The following is a 13,689-nucleotide window of genomic DNA, read 5'->3' on the forward strand; positions in this document are numbered from 1 at the left end:
AAAATATATCCTCCTTTTCTAGTTCCTTATACATAGCAGTTAGACTGCATACATCTCCTTAATTTCCATGTCCCCTTCTCCTGATCTTAAAGAGATTATTGTTACTATTACCTCATCATTGTTATTATTTCATTTGTATCTGCCTGGTCTGTCTTTTAAGGAAATGTTTGTCATTCAGCCTGTGAAGCCCATCTTCCTTTATTTTGTCTTCAATCCGCCACCATTCTTCTCATGATACAAAGGAAAGCATATTTTTGGAGCCTCTCCAATTTCTTTTTGATTTCCTGAAACAACCTTGATTTTTGAAACTGGGTTAGTGTGAAACAGACACCAAGACAGGACTGGGTAGGCAATTCCTGAGAACGATAAAGGGAAAGAAGTACCTGAAGGCATGGAAAGCTATGTTGCAAGTCTGACTTGAAGGAAGGGAAGATTGAGTAGCAAGAGAAACAAGCCAAAGCCACCCATGGGGGGAGTCAAACTGCACTCAATCTCAGCTGCAGAAGCTCAGAGAACGTGTAGCCTGGGCCTTGTCAAGAACTCAGTGGAAGATGCAGAGGGCAGCAGCTAGTCAGCTCTGCCTTCTGTTGCAGGAACTCTGGTGAATTCAGTGTTAGATGCTGATAGGATGTCAGGATGCAGGCCACTTTCCTACTGGTGAAAGCTGCTAATGAGCTGCAGAGCATCCTTGCCTTGGCTTTCAGTTCCACTAGGCCAAGTGAGATCCTACCCACATAGGAGACAGAGTTGCTGACTGGGGGAAAACAGACTCAGAAGAGACAAGGTTCAGCCCCTTGTCTCTTGACCTTGACCTTGACCTTGACCTTGGTCAGGTTTCTGTGCCTCAGTTTCCTCAATTGTGAAGTGAGAGTTAGATAAAAGACTTCTGAGAGCCTTCCAACTATGGGCCTTGAAGATTCCAGGAGCCTTTGGTCTCCTGTCTTTCCAAATTCATGCTGTGGGAAGCATGCTTACTTTTCTTAGTTGGAGATTTGATTCACTGGAATGTACCTGAGGTATAATTATTGTATATATGTGTATAGACATTAACATGAAATTATTCTCAGACATAAATGGTCTAATATTAGCAGCTGATTGCAAAAGACATTGGGTTTGAATTGTTTAACGTAATGCTAATTTGTTTCAAGTGCAAACGCTAATCAGGAACATTAGGTAATTATCATTTAGGTACAGGACCCCAATATATGAAATCTGCATTTTCATCTGAGCATTTGTATCACTTGTGTAGCTGCTTACAGTAACAATGGGGAAGGATTCTAAGAAGTATATTCATTAAAGAGATTTGTAATGACAAATCTTGGTTATTAATGTTACCTGTTGTTGAATTTCTTACAAGAGGAATCTATCAAAACTTAGAGAATAATTTTATATTTAATGTAATTTGATTAACTACGCTAATCTAAGGCTCCTCTATGAAAAGGATTAGCATACTGTGTGCGTGAAGTATTCCATTAGTTTGAATAAAGAAGAAAAAAGAGAACCATTTAGCTTGAGCCTCAAACTTCCTTAATTTTAATCATTTTACAAGTGGGGAAATCACATCCGAGGGAGTTTATCTCAGTTGCCCCAAGATCACAAAATAATAATTACTAAAATTTTATTCTATATTTATTTAAAATTTTTTTAGTATATATTAATTGTACAAAATAATGTGTTTCATTATGGCATTTTCATACATGTATATAATGTACTTTGATCATATTCATCTTCCCCATTACAGTTTCTAATAACCCTCCCCAATCTGCTGGTCTCCCACCTCTTCCCAAATAGCTCCTCTTCTACTGTTAGGCCTTTTTTAAAAAAAGTAGATTCCACATATGAGAGGAAAAATGTGAAAATTTTCTTTCTGAGTCTAGCTTATTTTACTCAATATGATGAGCTCTAATTCCATCTATTTTTCTTCAAATGACACCATTTCATTATTCTTTATGACTGAATAATACTCCACTGTGTGTGTATATATATATATATATATATATATATATATACACATTTCCTTATCCATTCATCTGTTTATGGGCATTCAGGCTGGTTCCATAACTTGACTTTTAACAATTTTAGTTTGCTTCCATGTGGCAAGTACCTTTAGAAGTCTGCTGTATGTGTTGACAACCTCAAGAAATGGGCATAATCACCTTAAGAGATAGACGTTGTTCCAACATCTTACAGATGAAAAAACTGAGAAAAAGAAAGGCTAAATCAAATTGCCTGCTTTACGACACATGGAAGTGGTAGAGGCAGGATTTGAACCCAGGTGGTTTGGTTCCAGAGTTCATGCTTTCAACTACATGCCCACCTCATCAACACAGTGTGTTAAGGGCAAGCTGTGACTAGAGCTCAGATCTCTTCATTCCCTTTCAAGTGTATTTTTCATAACTTCAGGTTTATAGAAAAGAATCCATTTTAATATTTAAAAAAATATCATGGCAACTGAAACTGTACCAGAGGCTGCTCAGAGCTCCTAGCTCTGGAAGTCTCACTTCCTTATATGAGGCTCTTACAGGCACTGCTGCCTGATCTCCATTGCCATGCCTCCTAGAAATGGGAGCAACTGGTTTTAATTAGCAGGTAGAAATCAGTTATAATCAATAAATCACATGCTCCAAAGCTAATGGCTGATTATGAAGTGGTTTCAAGATCATAAAAAAAAGCCTTTCCCAGAAAGTAGCAAAACTCTTCTAGGAATGATCTTCATATCTTATTTGTTAATTTCTCCATTTGCTTTCTTTTTGGGTCTCCCTAGGTCCTATATTTGGTCATTTCTAGCCCCTCCTTCCAGTGGCCTAGAATGCTTCAGCTTTGGTCATCAGGATTACTCACTGAATTAAGCATTTGTTGACAGAATTCCCAGTGTTGTTATTTTGGTGTGGTTATACACCCAATGCAGATGTCTCCCATGCAGTAAGACACTGTAACGTGCTTTCCTTATCCTAAACCCAGAATCTGTTACCCAGCCTGAATTCACCATCCAAAAATGAGCAAATACTTTTACCATATCTATAGCAACTCATTGGTCTTTAACTTGATGTTTGTTTATTTAACTAATAGTTTGTGGTCTCATTGGGAGTCAGGAGTGCAAGCAAATGGTGTTTGCTAAGCCCACCAGAATGGAGAGCTGATGTTCTGATGACTAGAGCAAGGCAAGTTGATTGGAAATGATCCCTGATGGGGGTGAGTAACCAGCTGACTTTTTCTCTCTTATTAGGCTCTGGTGAGAAAAATCGACTCCTCAGACAATATCTATATCACGGAGTCTACCACAGGGAACCTGTTCAGCCTGACCCAGGAGGGAGCACCTTTGTGCCGCATCATAGCCAAGGTGAAATTCATAGTTGAAGACCAGAATGGCAAGCCTGGGGAAAAAAAGAGAAAGTTCACTGGTTCAGTGAGAAGGAACAAGTGGCTCAGGAGGTCTTTGCCTTAACATTAACTTGATGTATGACCTTGGAAGAATCACCTCTCCTAGCTGGCTTTTGATGTTTATATATTTAATAGGATGTATCCCCTGTTATTTCATTTCCCACTACAGGTATAAGGTGGTGTCTCCAGAACCTCTACTACCTTTTTTTATGCAGCATCTGTTGTAGGTATTAACCTTCCTTCTCCATGCCACACTTTCTTCTTCTTTTGACAGGTGTGGTATCCCTGATGTGCACAGGAAGATTTAGTGAGCACAAAGAACATCAGGCACGTAGCAGTTGAGGATTAACTGACTTTATAAGAAATGTAGTGTCTCAAATCAAGTTCAAAGGAAAAGTTTGTTTAATATACTCTTATTTATAGTTTGAGCCCCATCTACATCTCTTAATTCTATAACCATAGCAATATCTACCCCATAATAATTAGCATCAGAGTTATCAAGAGAAATAGGAGAAAAGTTTGCAAACATGACCTTCACCTCCAATTCAGAGGCATGTGCTCTCAAGGGTGCCATCCAAACATATCCCTCTACTAAGCTTCTTGGCTAGATCCTTAAAATGCTTGTAACCACTACAATACTACATGAGAGGAAGATGAAATAAAAAAAGGACAGTGGTTTTCATCAGTTACATAGTGGTTGGAATTCATTGGCTTCATGGTTAATTTGCCCTTGATTATGACCTCCAGAAACTTAGAGCAAATGTAAGCAATTGGTAGCCCTAGGACCAAAGTAAAGTGTTTTTTTTTTCACTCTTCCTTTTTCACTTGAGAAATGACATCACCATTGCAAATGGGAACCACTTATCTAATTGGAACCTTCAATGGACTTAGGCTACTAGGCACAGGAAGATCTCCATCTGGGTGGTTCTCAGTCCTCAGACTACATCCTAGTCCCTTAGGGTGTTTGCAGAAAACACAGATACTTCTGAAGCATGGCCAGGCTCTCAGAGTCACTGATCTAAGGCCCTAAAGGAATTTAGAACAGGGTAAATGCTCGTCAGTTCTGGTCAGGAGAGAAGTGAATCGTATACAATAAAAACCAGCTAACATTTGGGTGTTGCTTGCACTCTGCCTAATGCCTTGCATACCTTATTTCTTTTAAAAACACAAAACTGTAAGTAGGCACCATGTGCTCCTATCTGTAGATGAGGAACTTGTCCAATTATCCAGTATCACACATGTTGATAAAGACTGGAGTCCAACCTAGAACTCAGGTCTCTTTAGTTCACAGTTCATGTCCTAAGCCCATCGTGGTGACCCCTGGTTCAACTGTTGGCCCTTCAGATTCTTGGGGCAAAGGGTGACTCCAGAGTTCTCAACCCTGGGTGCTCATTAGAATCACGAGGGAGCTTTAAACAATTTTGACTTCGATTTAACTGGCGTGCAGCGGGGCCTGAGTTGATAGTCTAGCATTCCAGTTGATTTCCAATCGCCTGACACTTGGATTGAGAACTCTCTTTGGGAGTCATTAGTTGAGATTTAATTTGAAAAGCTTGTGACAGTGTTGAAACAAAGGGAATGGGGAAATAGGGAAATGGGGAGAGTAGCATGGGACAGTCCTCTCCAAGGAGTCTGTGACTCAGCCATTCAACTTGATTGACAGTGTTGACTCTGCACAGGTCATTGTACCCAGGGGGAAAAAGAACTGCTCCAAACCTCTCAATAACAGTTTGATGATTAACTTTCAATAGAAGTTAGCTGAATTTCTTTTGGAACCATGAGCATTTTTCTCTTTCAGAATAAGTGGCAAACACTGGCTGGGTTTGGGCTCCACTTGGGAATTTGAAGCCTGGAAGGGTGAAACTTACTCTGAACAGCAGCACAGGGCCTGAAGTTGCTTTATGTTTTAGAAAGAATGGGCCTTAGAGTTTCCTGGGAGGGAGATTTTGGTGGGCCTATGCTCCAAAACTCTGAATGTTCTGTTCCAGGGCCTAGGTACTCAAAACCTTGTCTCCATGTGCTGCTTAGTATAAACAGTGCCTGTAGTTCTTCTGGAAAAGCAGAGAGGACGTGCATTTGGGTCTAAGCCAAGGATGGTATTTGGCCTCTTGCAGAGTTAATCTGCTATGAGGATTGATACTCACCTCTGGTTAAATATTGATTACAAACATTTCCTGGGAGAGAAGGCAGGGGAGAAAGGAATAGGTGGGGACTAGTGCAGCTCTCATCCCATCCAGGCCACTGGTGTATTAGCTCTCCCTTTGTGAACTATATGATTTTTCAGAGACTTTCCAAATCTACCATGCTGTCTGACTTTCTGGATATTTTTTCCTTACTTTAAGAAGTAAGGATGTAATTCTAATTCAACCTACTTTTTTTTTAAGTACAGGGGTTAAATTCAGGGTTTTGTGCTTTGTAGGCAGGAGCTCTAACCACTTGAGCTATGCTCCATGTCCCCTGGCCCTTTTTTGCTTTAGTTATTTTTCATATAGGGTCTTATGCTTTTTATCTGGGACTGACCTCAGACTGTGATCCTCCTACCTATGGCCTCCCAAGTACCTGAGAATTATAGATGTGCACCACCATACCCAGCCCTATGCTACTCCATTTTTAAACAGAAGGCTAAAGTGAACTATTTATCACATTTAGTCATCACTTTCTCCATTTCTCTCTACAGGCTCCTTATCTATTCTAACCCTCTTCAGCTACTCAAATATCTTCCAGGCCCTAAACACCAATCTTGGACTGTCAAGAACTATGACCAGTAGTTTTAAGAGTCATAATGGTCCTTTGACAGTTACATGGGTCACAACCCACCAGAGCCTGTCCAAGGAAAGACAAGAGTCTGATTGAGCATTACAAACCATAAGAATCAATATATGCCAATGTTTCCTCTGTGCCAGGCCCTGCACTGGCATGTTTTTGTGGTGCTAGAGATGGAACCCAGGGCCTTGCACATGCTAGGCAAACACTCTGTCACTGAGCTACATCTCCAGTCTTTGTACTGGTACATTTTGCATAGTTATCAGATCTTGTCCACATACACACCTCTTGAGATGGGTTTCAGTGACCCTGTATTACAGATAAGGACTCTAGGACTCCAAGTGGTTGAATACCTTGTGCAATTGACACTTGAAACCAGAGCTTTTTTGGTTGGGCCTTTATTTTTAAGAATATAATAGTCAAAAAGGCAGAAAAGTTCTACATATTTCAGAATAAGTACCAAATAATTTATGAATGGTGCATGCCTTCATCACTTGCCTAATAAAAAGAAACAAAAACAGATGTGGACCTAAGATTTATTTATTTTCTTTTAAATTACTGTATATTAATGTAAAAAGAGGTTTTACTGGGATATTTCTATGCATGCATATAATGTACTTTGATCAGTTTCACCCCCTCTATTACTATTTCTCATCCTTCCTCCCCCCTTTTAAACAATTTTATTGGGTTTTCCTATTATGTTTTCATATATGCATGTGAAGTACTTCTAATCATATTCAATAACCCCCTTCACTCTCTTCTCCTTTAGCTTTCTCCCCTCCATCTGGTTTCCACCCCAAACAGTTTCCTCATTTTACACTGGTGTCATTCTTTTTACTTTAAGTCTAGATTCTGGATATAAGAATTAATATCCAGAGCATTAATGTGATATTTGTCTTTCTCAGTCTGAATTATTTTGCTTAACATGATGAATTCTAGTTCCATCCATTTTCCTGCAAAAGGTATAATTTTATTCTTCTATGAGACTGACTAATACTCCATTGTGTGTGTGTGTATATATATATATATAAAGAATATATATTCTCTCCATATGTGTATATATTCTATATATATGTGTGTATTATGTGTATGTATATATATATAAAGAATATCCATTCTTTACCCATTCATCAGTTGATGGATACCTAGACTGATCTACAGCTTGAGTAGTGCTGCTATAAAAAACCTGGGTGTGCAAGAGTCTCGCTTGACTTACATTCTTTTTTATACATATCCAGGAGTGATATAGCAGAATCATATGATAGTTCTAATTTTAGTTTTTTGAGGAACCTCCACAATGATTTCCACAGTGGTTGTACTAATTTACATTCTCATCGACAGTGTACAAGGGTTCCTTTCCACCCCCCACCCATACTAACCAGAATTTGTTGTTGTTTGTTTTCTCAATGATCCCAGATTTGTCTGGCTGTGGAGACCCTTTCCACATTCCCCTGCTGTAGCAACTTTGTCTTGATCAATATTTGTTCCTTTTTGGCTCCTGGTGCACTACACAGTAGTCAGTCTGCTCACTCCAGGTGTGAGGTTGGCAAGGACTAGGACTAGGAGGCCTTTGCAGGAGTTGGGGAGAAATGGGGGAGCCTGAGATTTCAACTTTAATAATGATTGCAACTTTAATGGTAATGGTACTTGTTGTACAAGTAGTAGTGAAAAAAAGAACAGCACTTATTTTATAGCATGTACTATGTGTCAGATAATGTTCTAAGTGCTTCACATACAAAGCCTTATTTAAACCTTGTTTAGTAGACTGCATCTCCCCCAATTGTGCAAGTGCATAGGCTGAGATAGTGAGAGGGTCACACAGCTAGTAAATGGCAGATTTTGAATCCAACTATTTATCATTGAAGTGATGCTCTTGGTTGCTGTTCTGAACTACCTTTCAGCAGCCCCTCCTCCCTTCTCTGTGCTCTCTTTCCACAAGCCTTCCATGTCTTTCATAATGTATTCAAGCACTGTGCTAAGCTTCCACTCATTTCTCATTGGATGCTCCAATAGCCTTCAACTGTGTTAGAATTATTGTTCCCATTTTTAGGGCAAGGGGACAGATGTTCAGGAAGAAGGTAAATAACTTGCCCAAGTTCATAAGCATTAATGCAGAGCTGGGATTTTAACCAGGTCTGCTGCCTCCAATCTTCATCTTACCTTCTGTGTCTATCATACTTGGGGCAGAGTAGACAGAGGGTTGAAGTGGAGAGAAGATTCAACACATCTCCCAGCTTTTCAACCTGGAAAATGGTGAGATGACTTCTTCCAGCAGAATCTCTGTGTGTAGGTATCTGGTCCTGACAGTGACAGGAGCTGGGAGTCTCTGGCATAGCCTGTACAACATATTTACTTCAGATTCTCAGCAAATGTTGAGACATATGGGTGGTTCCTCCAAGTGACCTTCCTCATCCACATCTTTAGGACCCATTTTGGTCTTTCTTTGGGTCATTCATTTATCTTAGCTACATCCAGGAGAGAACTTGACAGTCTGTCTGAGGTCTGTCTTCTCTGTCTGTTGGGATCCTCTGAAGCTCAAGCCATGAGCCCAATCTTCTCTATGATGGTGGCAAACCCTATCACTTCCCCAGAGCAAAGCACAGACAGCTCCCTATGCTTCCTCAGAATTACCCTCAGCTCCTCTGTTATGCCTTCCGCCATCAGCCTACACACCCTACAAGTGGCCTCTGCCAGCTTTATGACAGCTTATACCAAGCCTGTCTGAATAATTCATACTGTTATATAGCTGGGCTCAGAGCCCAGAGCTTTCTATAAAATTAAACAAGCTCCAGCCAACAGTGTGATCTTCTAACTCTGGCATTCCCCAGTTTTGCTCTAGGATGAGTGCTGCTCTCTGATCCTGAATGGGGTCTTGAGTGGGGTCCATAAGACAATCCATTTAAATTCCTCTGTAGCTTCCTTCCTCCTCTCTCCTTTCACATGACCCAGTGAGTAACCTAACTAGGAAGTCTTCTGTAGCCTGACCCTCATGCAACTGTCCAGAACCAGGTACCAGGCCCTTCCACATATGTTAACTCAATTGCTCCCCCTACTGTTCATTCACGTAACTGCTACAACCCTGTTTTTTGGCCAAAGCTAGCCAGCTGTAGTCAGAATTTGGGACAGAATCCCCTTAATCTCAGTCCGTGTTTCCTCTTTCTTCTCCTAGTAACTAAAAATACTAAGAGGGACTTTTTTATAGCTTGGGAGATGCATAACAAAGATCCAATGCAAATGCGTGCAGAGGCTTAGATATAGCTGCGCTGGTCTGAGCCAAAAGGAGGCTGCCAGATTCATCCTGGCTTCCGCCTCAAGTTCTTTGACTCCACTTTTAAATTGTTTTTTCCAGATGTAAGCATCTATTAGTCATCTGTCTATCTATTGTTTGCACAATTTTGATGATTAAATATACATACATACATACATATATATGTATGTATGTATTTACATCTCCTCAACAAAAAGAGATAAGGACTGCTGTTTATTTTCTCCTCACTTTAAAGAGCAACTTTATTTTGCTTCACTGACTCTGAGTAAAGGTTTTTATGTGGACTACTTGTCAGACAAATCATGAGGAAGCAGGAAGGCAAAAGTATAAAGGATTATGGAACAAGCAAGCATAGAAGTAGACATCTTTTCTCATGCTAGTCATATTTTTATCAGAATAATTATGTACATTTAAAATCAGAGTGGTTCTATTTTGACTGTTCTATAAACCCCTCCCAGACTCCTCCTAGGGACTCCAGTTCTACACTCCTTTAACCCTGCCTTAAACACCACTCTCATTTCAGTGCTCCTCTGCTCTGCTTTTAGAATTGCCTGCATTCCCTGCCAGGCCATGACTGCAGATGGGCCCAAGGCAGTCTTGCACAGTATTCAGCACAGGGTCCAGCTTATAATAAACCATTACTATTTTTGAATGCATGAATAAAATTGACAGCCCTAAGGTATGCCCCTTTCCCACCAAATCTATTACCCCAGAAGGAAGTAGGAATACAAAAGTTTATGGTTAATCTTAGCTGGTTATAAAATATCAGAAATTATCAACTCCCCCAAAGTTGGACACCTTCATCTTGGTCCCTGCAGTGGTCAGAAGCAAAACTCTCAGAGTTAAAAAGGCCCAAGAGCTTATGGAGTGTAGGGGCAGGAAGACCTGGGACTGGGTCATTTCAGTGTACCTGTGCTGGGCTGTAGTGGTCATTGCTTCCTTTGCCATTTGCTCATTCATTATCCTTTCAGTCATTCACAGCTGCATCCTAAGCATATGGAGCAAAGCCTAGCACAAAGTAAGTGCTCCATATATTTTTAGTGGATGGAGTTCTCAAAAACCTGACAGCGATAGTATTTTGCTGAACTTACCTTTTTCCTATAACATTTTATTTAGTTTTGGAAACAAGTGCAGTGGGTTTAGTTAGACCCAGGAATACTGAGGTTAAAAGTGAGGGTCCTGAGGGCTCAGTTGAGTGGCTCATGCATTCTTTACTGCTTCAGTCTTTAGGCTCATTTTAGCTCTCAAGGTGGAGAAAGAGAGGGAAAGAGGCATCCAACTTCTCTTGCTCTGGATTTTCCAGGTCACCCTATCTAGAGCATAGGTTCACAGACAAGTGTCATCGGTTTGCTGGGCACCATGATGAGTCTCCTGTGTGACCTGTTAGCATTCTAACTGTGCACCCAGAGCCAAGGGATTTCAGTGACGATTACAGAGTAAGTGTGACCAGTTGGCAGGGCAGCTGGCAGGTGACCTTTTCATGCTTAGATTTTTGCCTGGAAGTGCACACTCTACCAGGCAGTCTCCATGTGATGAGACAAAGAAAAGAAGTTTCCATAATTAGCTCCAGCCAGATGAAAAGAACACACACTCAAGAGGTGGCTGAGCATCCCTAAAGAATTTTTTTCTGAAAATCAGGATGATGTGAATTTAAGGTGAACTACTTTACCCATCTGGATTTCAGTGTTTTCCATCACAGAGTGGGAATAAATGATAGTACTTATAAAAATAAAACTCTTTTTCTGTTTACCTCTCACAGCAGTCGGAAGGATACGAGGAGGAACATGGTGATTGCTGGCAGAGTGAGGAGCAGTACTGGCGTCTAGTCTTCCCTTCCTTCTTTCTATCTTTGTCTGTTTCCAGGACATGTTTCTGATGACTCCAGGGGCCTCTCAGAGGATGTTGTCAGGTGTCTGGGAGCTGTGTTGAATGGTGCTGATCTTGATCCTAGCAAAATGTCTGTCCCAGCCTCTCTCCCACATCCCAGAAGCATTTGGGGAATTCTACCTCCAGTTTAGACTATCAGGAACCAGCACCTCCCTGTGCATGTGTGCATATGCTCACATGCATATGTACATGTGTGTGAGGGTGGGGGAAGCACATCTGTTAAGTGAGGGATGTCAGCCCAGGGAAAGTCATGTGACATTTTCTTCTTCTTGGCAGGAGGGTGGGGTCGTGGCTCTCTTCAAGGTCTGCAGGCAAGACAGTTTCCGGTGCTTGTATCCCCAGGCCCTCCGCACACTGGCCTCCATCTGCTGCGTGGAAGAGGGTGTCCACCAACTGGAAAAGGTATGGGTGACTGGATGGGTGGGATAAGGTCTGTGAGCCAGGTAGGGGTATGGTGGCTATCTGAGTCTCTTCATGGAACAAGTACCTTGAGCCTCTCCTTCTCCCAGGCACCACTCAGATGGGGCTGCTGGGGACATTGACTGACATTCAATGCGTGGGTGAAGGGGAGAGGGACTAAGGAGCTTGACTAGGAATGGCAGAGTCCAAAGGGACACTCAGCACTTCCAGGATAAAGTGACCAGCTGAGAATCTAATGGTTGGGACACAGCAGGAGCTGGCAAGTGGTGTTGAGGTTTAGAATGGTTGCTGAAGGAAGGAGATCAAGGTCCTTGTGGTATAGAGCAGGGTGGCATTTGAGATTTATTTTGGCTCATTTATTTTGGTTTCAGAGGTTTTATTCCAGGTTGGGGAGAGAGGGAGGGAAAGAGGGAGAGGGAGAAGGAGAGAAGGGGAAGGGGAGAAAGAGAGAGAGAGAAGGGAAGGGAAGGGAAGACAAAACAAAACAAGACTGCATTTCTTTCTCTTACTTTGGTTCTTTTGTTCCATCTGAGCCTCAGCCTATTGGATAATGCCACCCAGGTTTGGGGTGGGTCTTCCCTCCTCAGTTGCTCTGTCATATGCCAATTGTCTTCCAAAATGCCCTCAGACTCACTCCCAAGTGTGCTTTATTAATCTCTTAGGCATTTCTCAGTCCAATCCAGTTGACAATCAAGACTAACAACCATAGGCACCCAGGCAAGATGGTGGGACTCCAGTCCATAAAGGACTAGAAGGCTTGGGTAGGGGAACAGAAGTCCAGTCCATGAGCTTCCTGGGTCAATGTGACATGGGTGTCAGAGAAGGATGTAGTGCTCTGCAGGCCCCACGTGCCAGCCCAACAGAGGCAACATAGCTAATTCCAGCCACTCTTAAACCCTTCTCAGGCTGTAGATCTGAGGCTGCAGATGGGCCCCCAGGACTGAGTGGGTCTGAATCTGATGATGGGCCCCCACAAGTGCTAGCCAGGAGGACTGGGGAAGCTGGGATGATGTTTGAAGGGAAGATACTGAATGTTCTTATGGAGAGAAGTGGAAGGGCTTGACGTGTTCCCAACAATTGTGGTGTCTGCAGGATTCAGGGCAGATGCTCTGCATCTGTTCCTGTGATTTGGCCTAAGGGGAGGGGACAAGAAAAAACTGCTCCCCTTCTTTGCACCTGTGTTCAGCAACCTGAACTTGGCAGTCCAGATAACCCTACCATACTTTCAATTTCTTTGCTTTGGTCTAGACTCCTAGACAAATGGTTACCTTGTCTTTTTCCAAATCTACTTGGATTATGGGCACAGGTCATAGGAACATAGATGAAGAGATACTGTTAGGTGAAAGTGAAGGATAGACAGGGAACCTGTTCTTTTATAGTTGACAAGACTGTGTTTCAAAATGGGGAAGTTAATTTGTATAGGGTCACATAGCATGATAGTAGAGGAAGAGAGTACCCTCTTCCTACTGGGTTGAAAGACTTCATATGGTATGAACACTGGATTTGGAGGTAAGAGATGGATAACAATGGGTAACAGGCTCACAGGAGGAAAGGATCTTGCTCAAGGACTAATAAGATTCTGGAAGAACTAGAATCAAATCTCACATCTTGTAAGACTGAAATCAATTCCACCTTTCTCCATTCCAGTGTCCCTTCTGATTGTGTGAGCACAGGCATGCATATGTGTGTCCTTGCTTACATGGCAACATAGAGAAGGAGGTGGGTAACAAGAGAAATAGATTCCATGAAGGAAATGCATTGAACACTTTTAGCTTCATATATTAAGTCCCTCTCTTCTCCCATAAAACTTATTTCTTGGATAATGACCAAATGAGGTCTGTCTCTCACTTAATTTCACATCTGGTTGGCAGGGAAGTTGGGAGGAAAAGAAGGGCCTGGTATCACCAGCCCTCCAAAAACACAGTGGGCTGCTTGGCTTCAGTGAGTTTGCAGTAGAGCAAAAGTTTGCA

The 13,689-nt window shown here is 41.7% G+C and overlaps 1 protein-coding gene across 4 annotated transcripts in view; it reads left to right on the forward strand.

The window, feature by feature from the left end:
* Insc (INSC spindle orientation adaptor protein) overlaps positions 1 to 13,689 on the forward strand; it is a 121,932-nt gene that overhangs the window by 61,896 nt on the left and 46,347 nt on the right. For 2 of the 4 annotated variants that reach the window (XM_020186790.2, XM_074042025.1), the window contains exons 6-7: positions 3,227 to 3,340; positions 11,576 to 11,701. In XM_020186790.2, the coding sequence (XP_020042379.1) occupies positions 3,227 to 3,340; positions 11,576 to 11,701 (240 nt within the window). The remainder of the gene's footprint in view (positions 1 to 3,226; positions 3,341 to 11,575; positions 11,702 to 13,689) is intronic. The other 2 variants (XM_074042027.1, XM_074042035.1) reach the window with 2 other exon arrangements.

This window comes from Castor canadensis, chromosome 1 (assembly GCF_047511655.1).
Source record: "Castor canadensis chromosome 1, mCasCan1.hap1v2, whole genome shotgun sequence".
NCBI classification, from domain to species: Eukaryota; Metazoa; Chordata; class Mammalia; order Rodentia; family Castoridae; genus Castor; species Castor canadensis.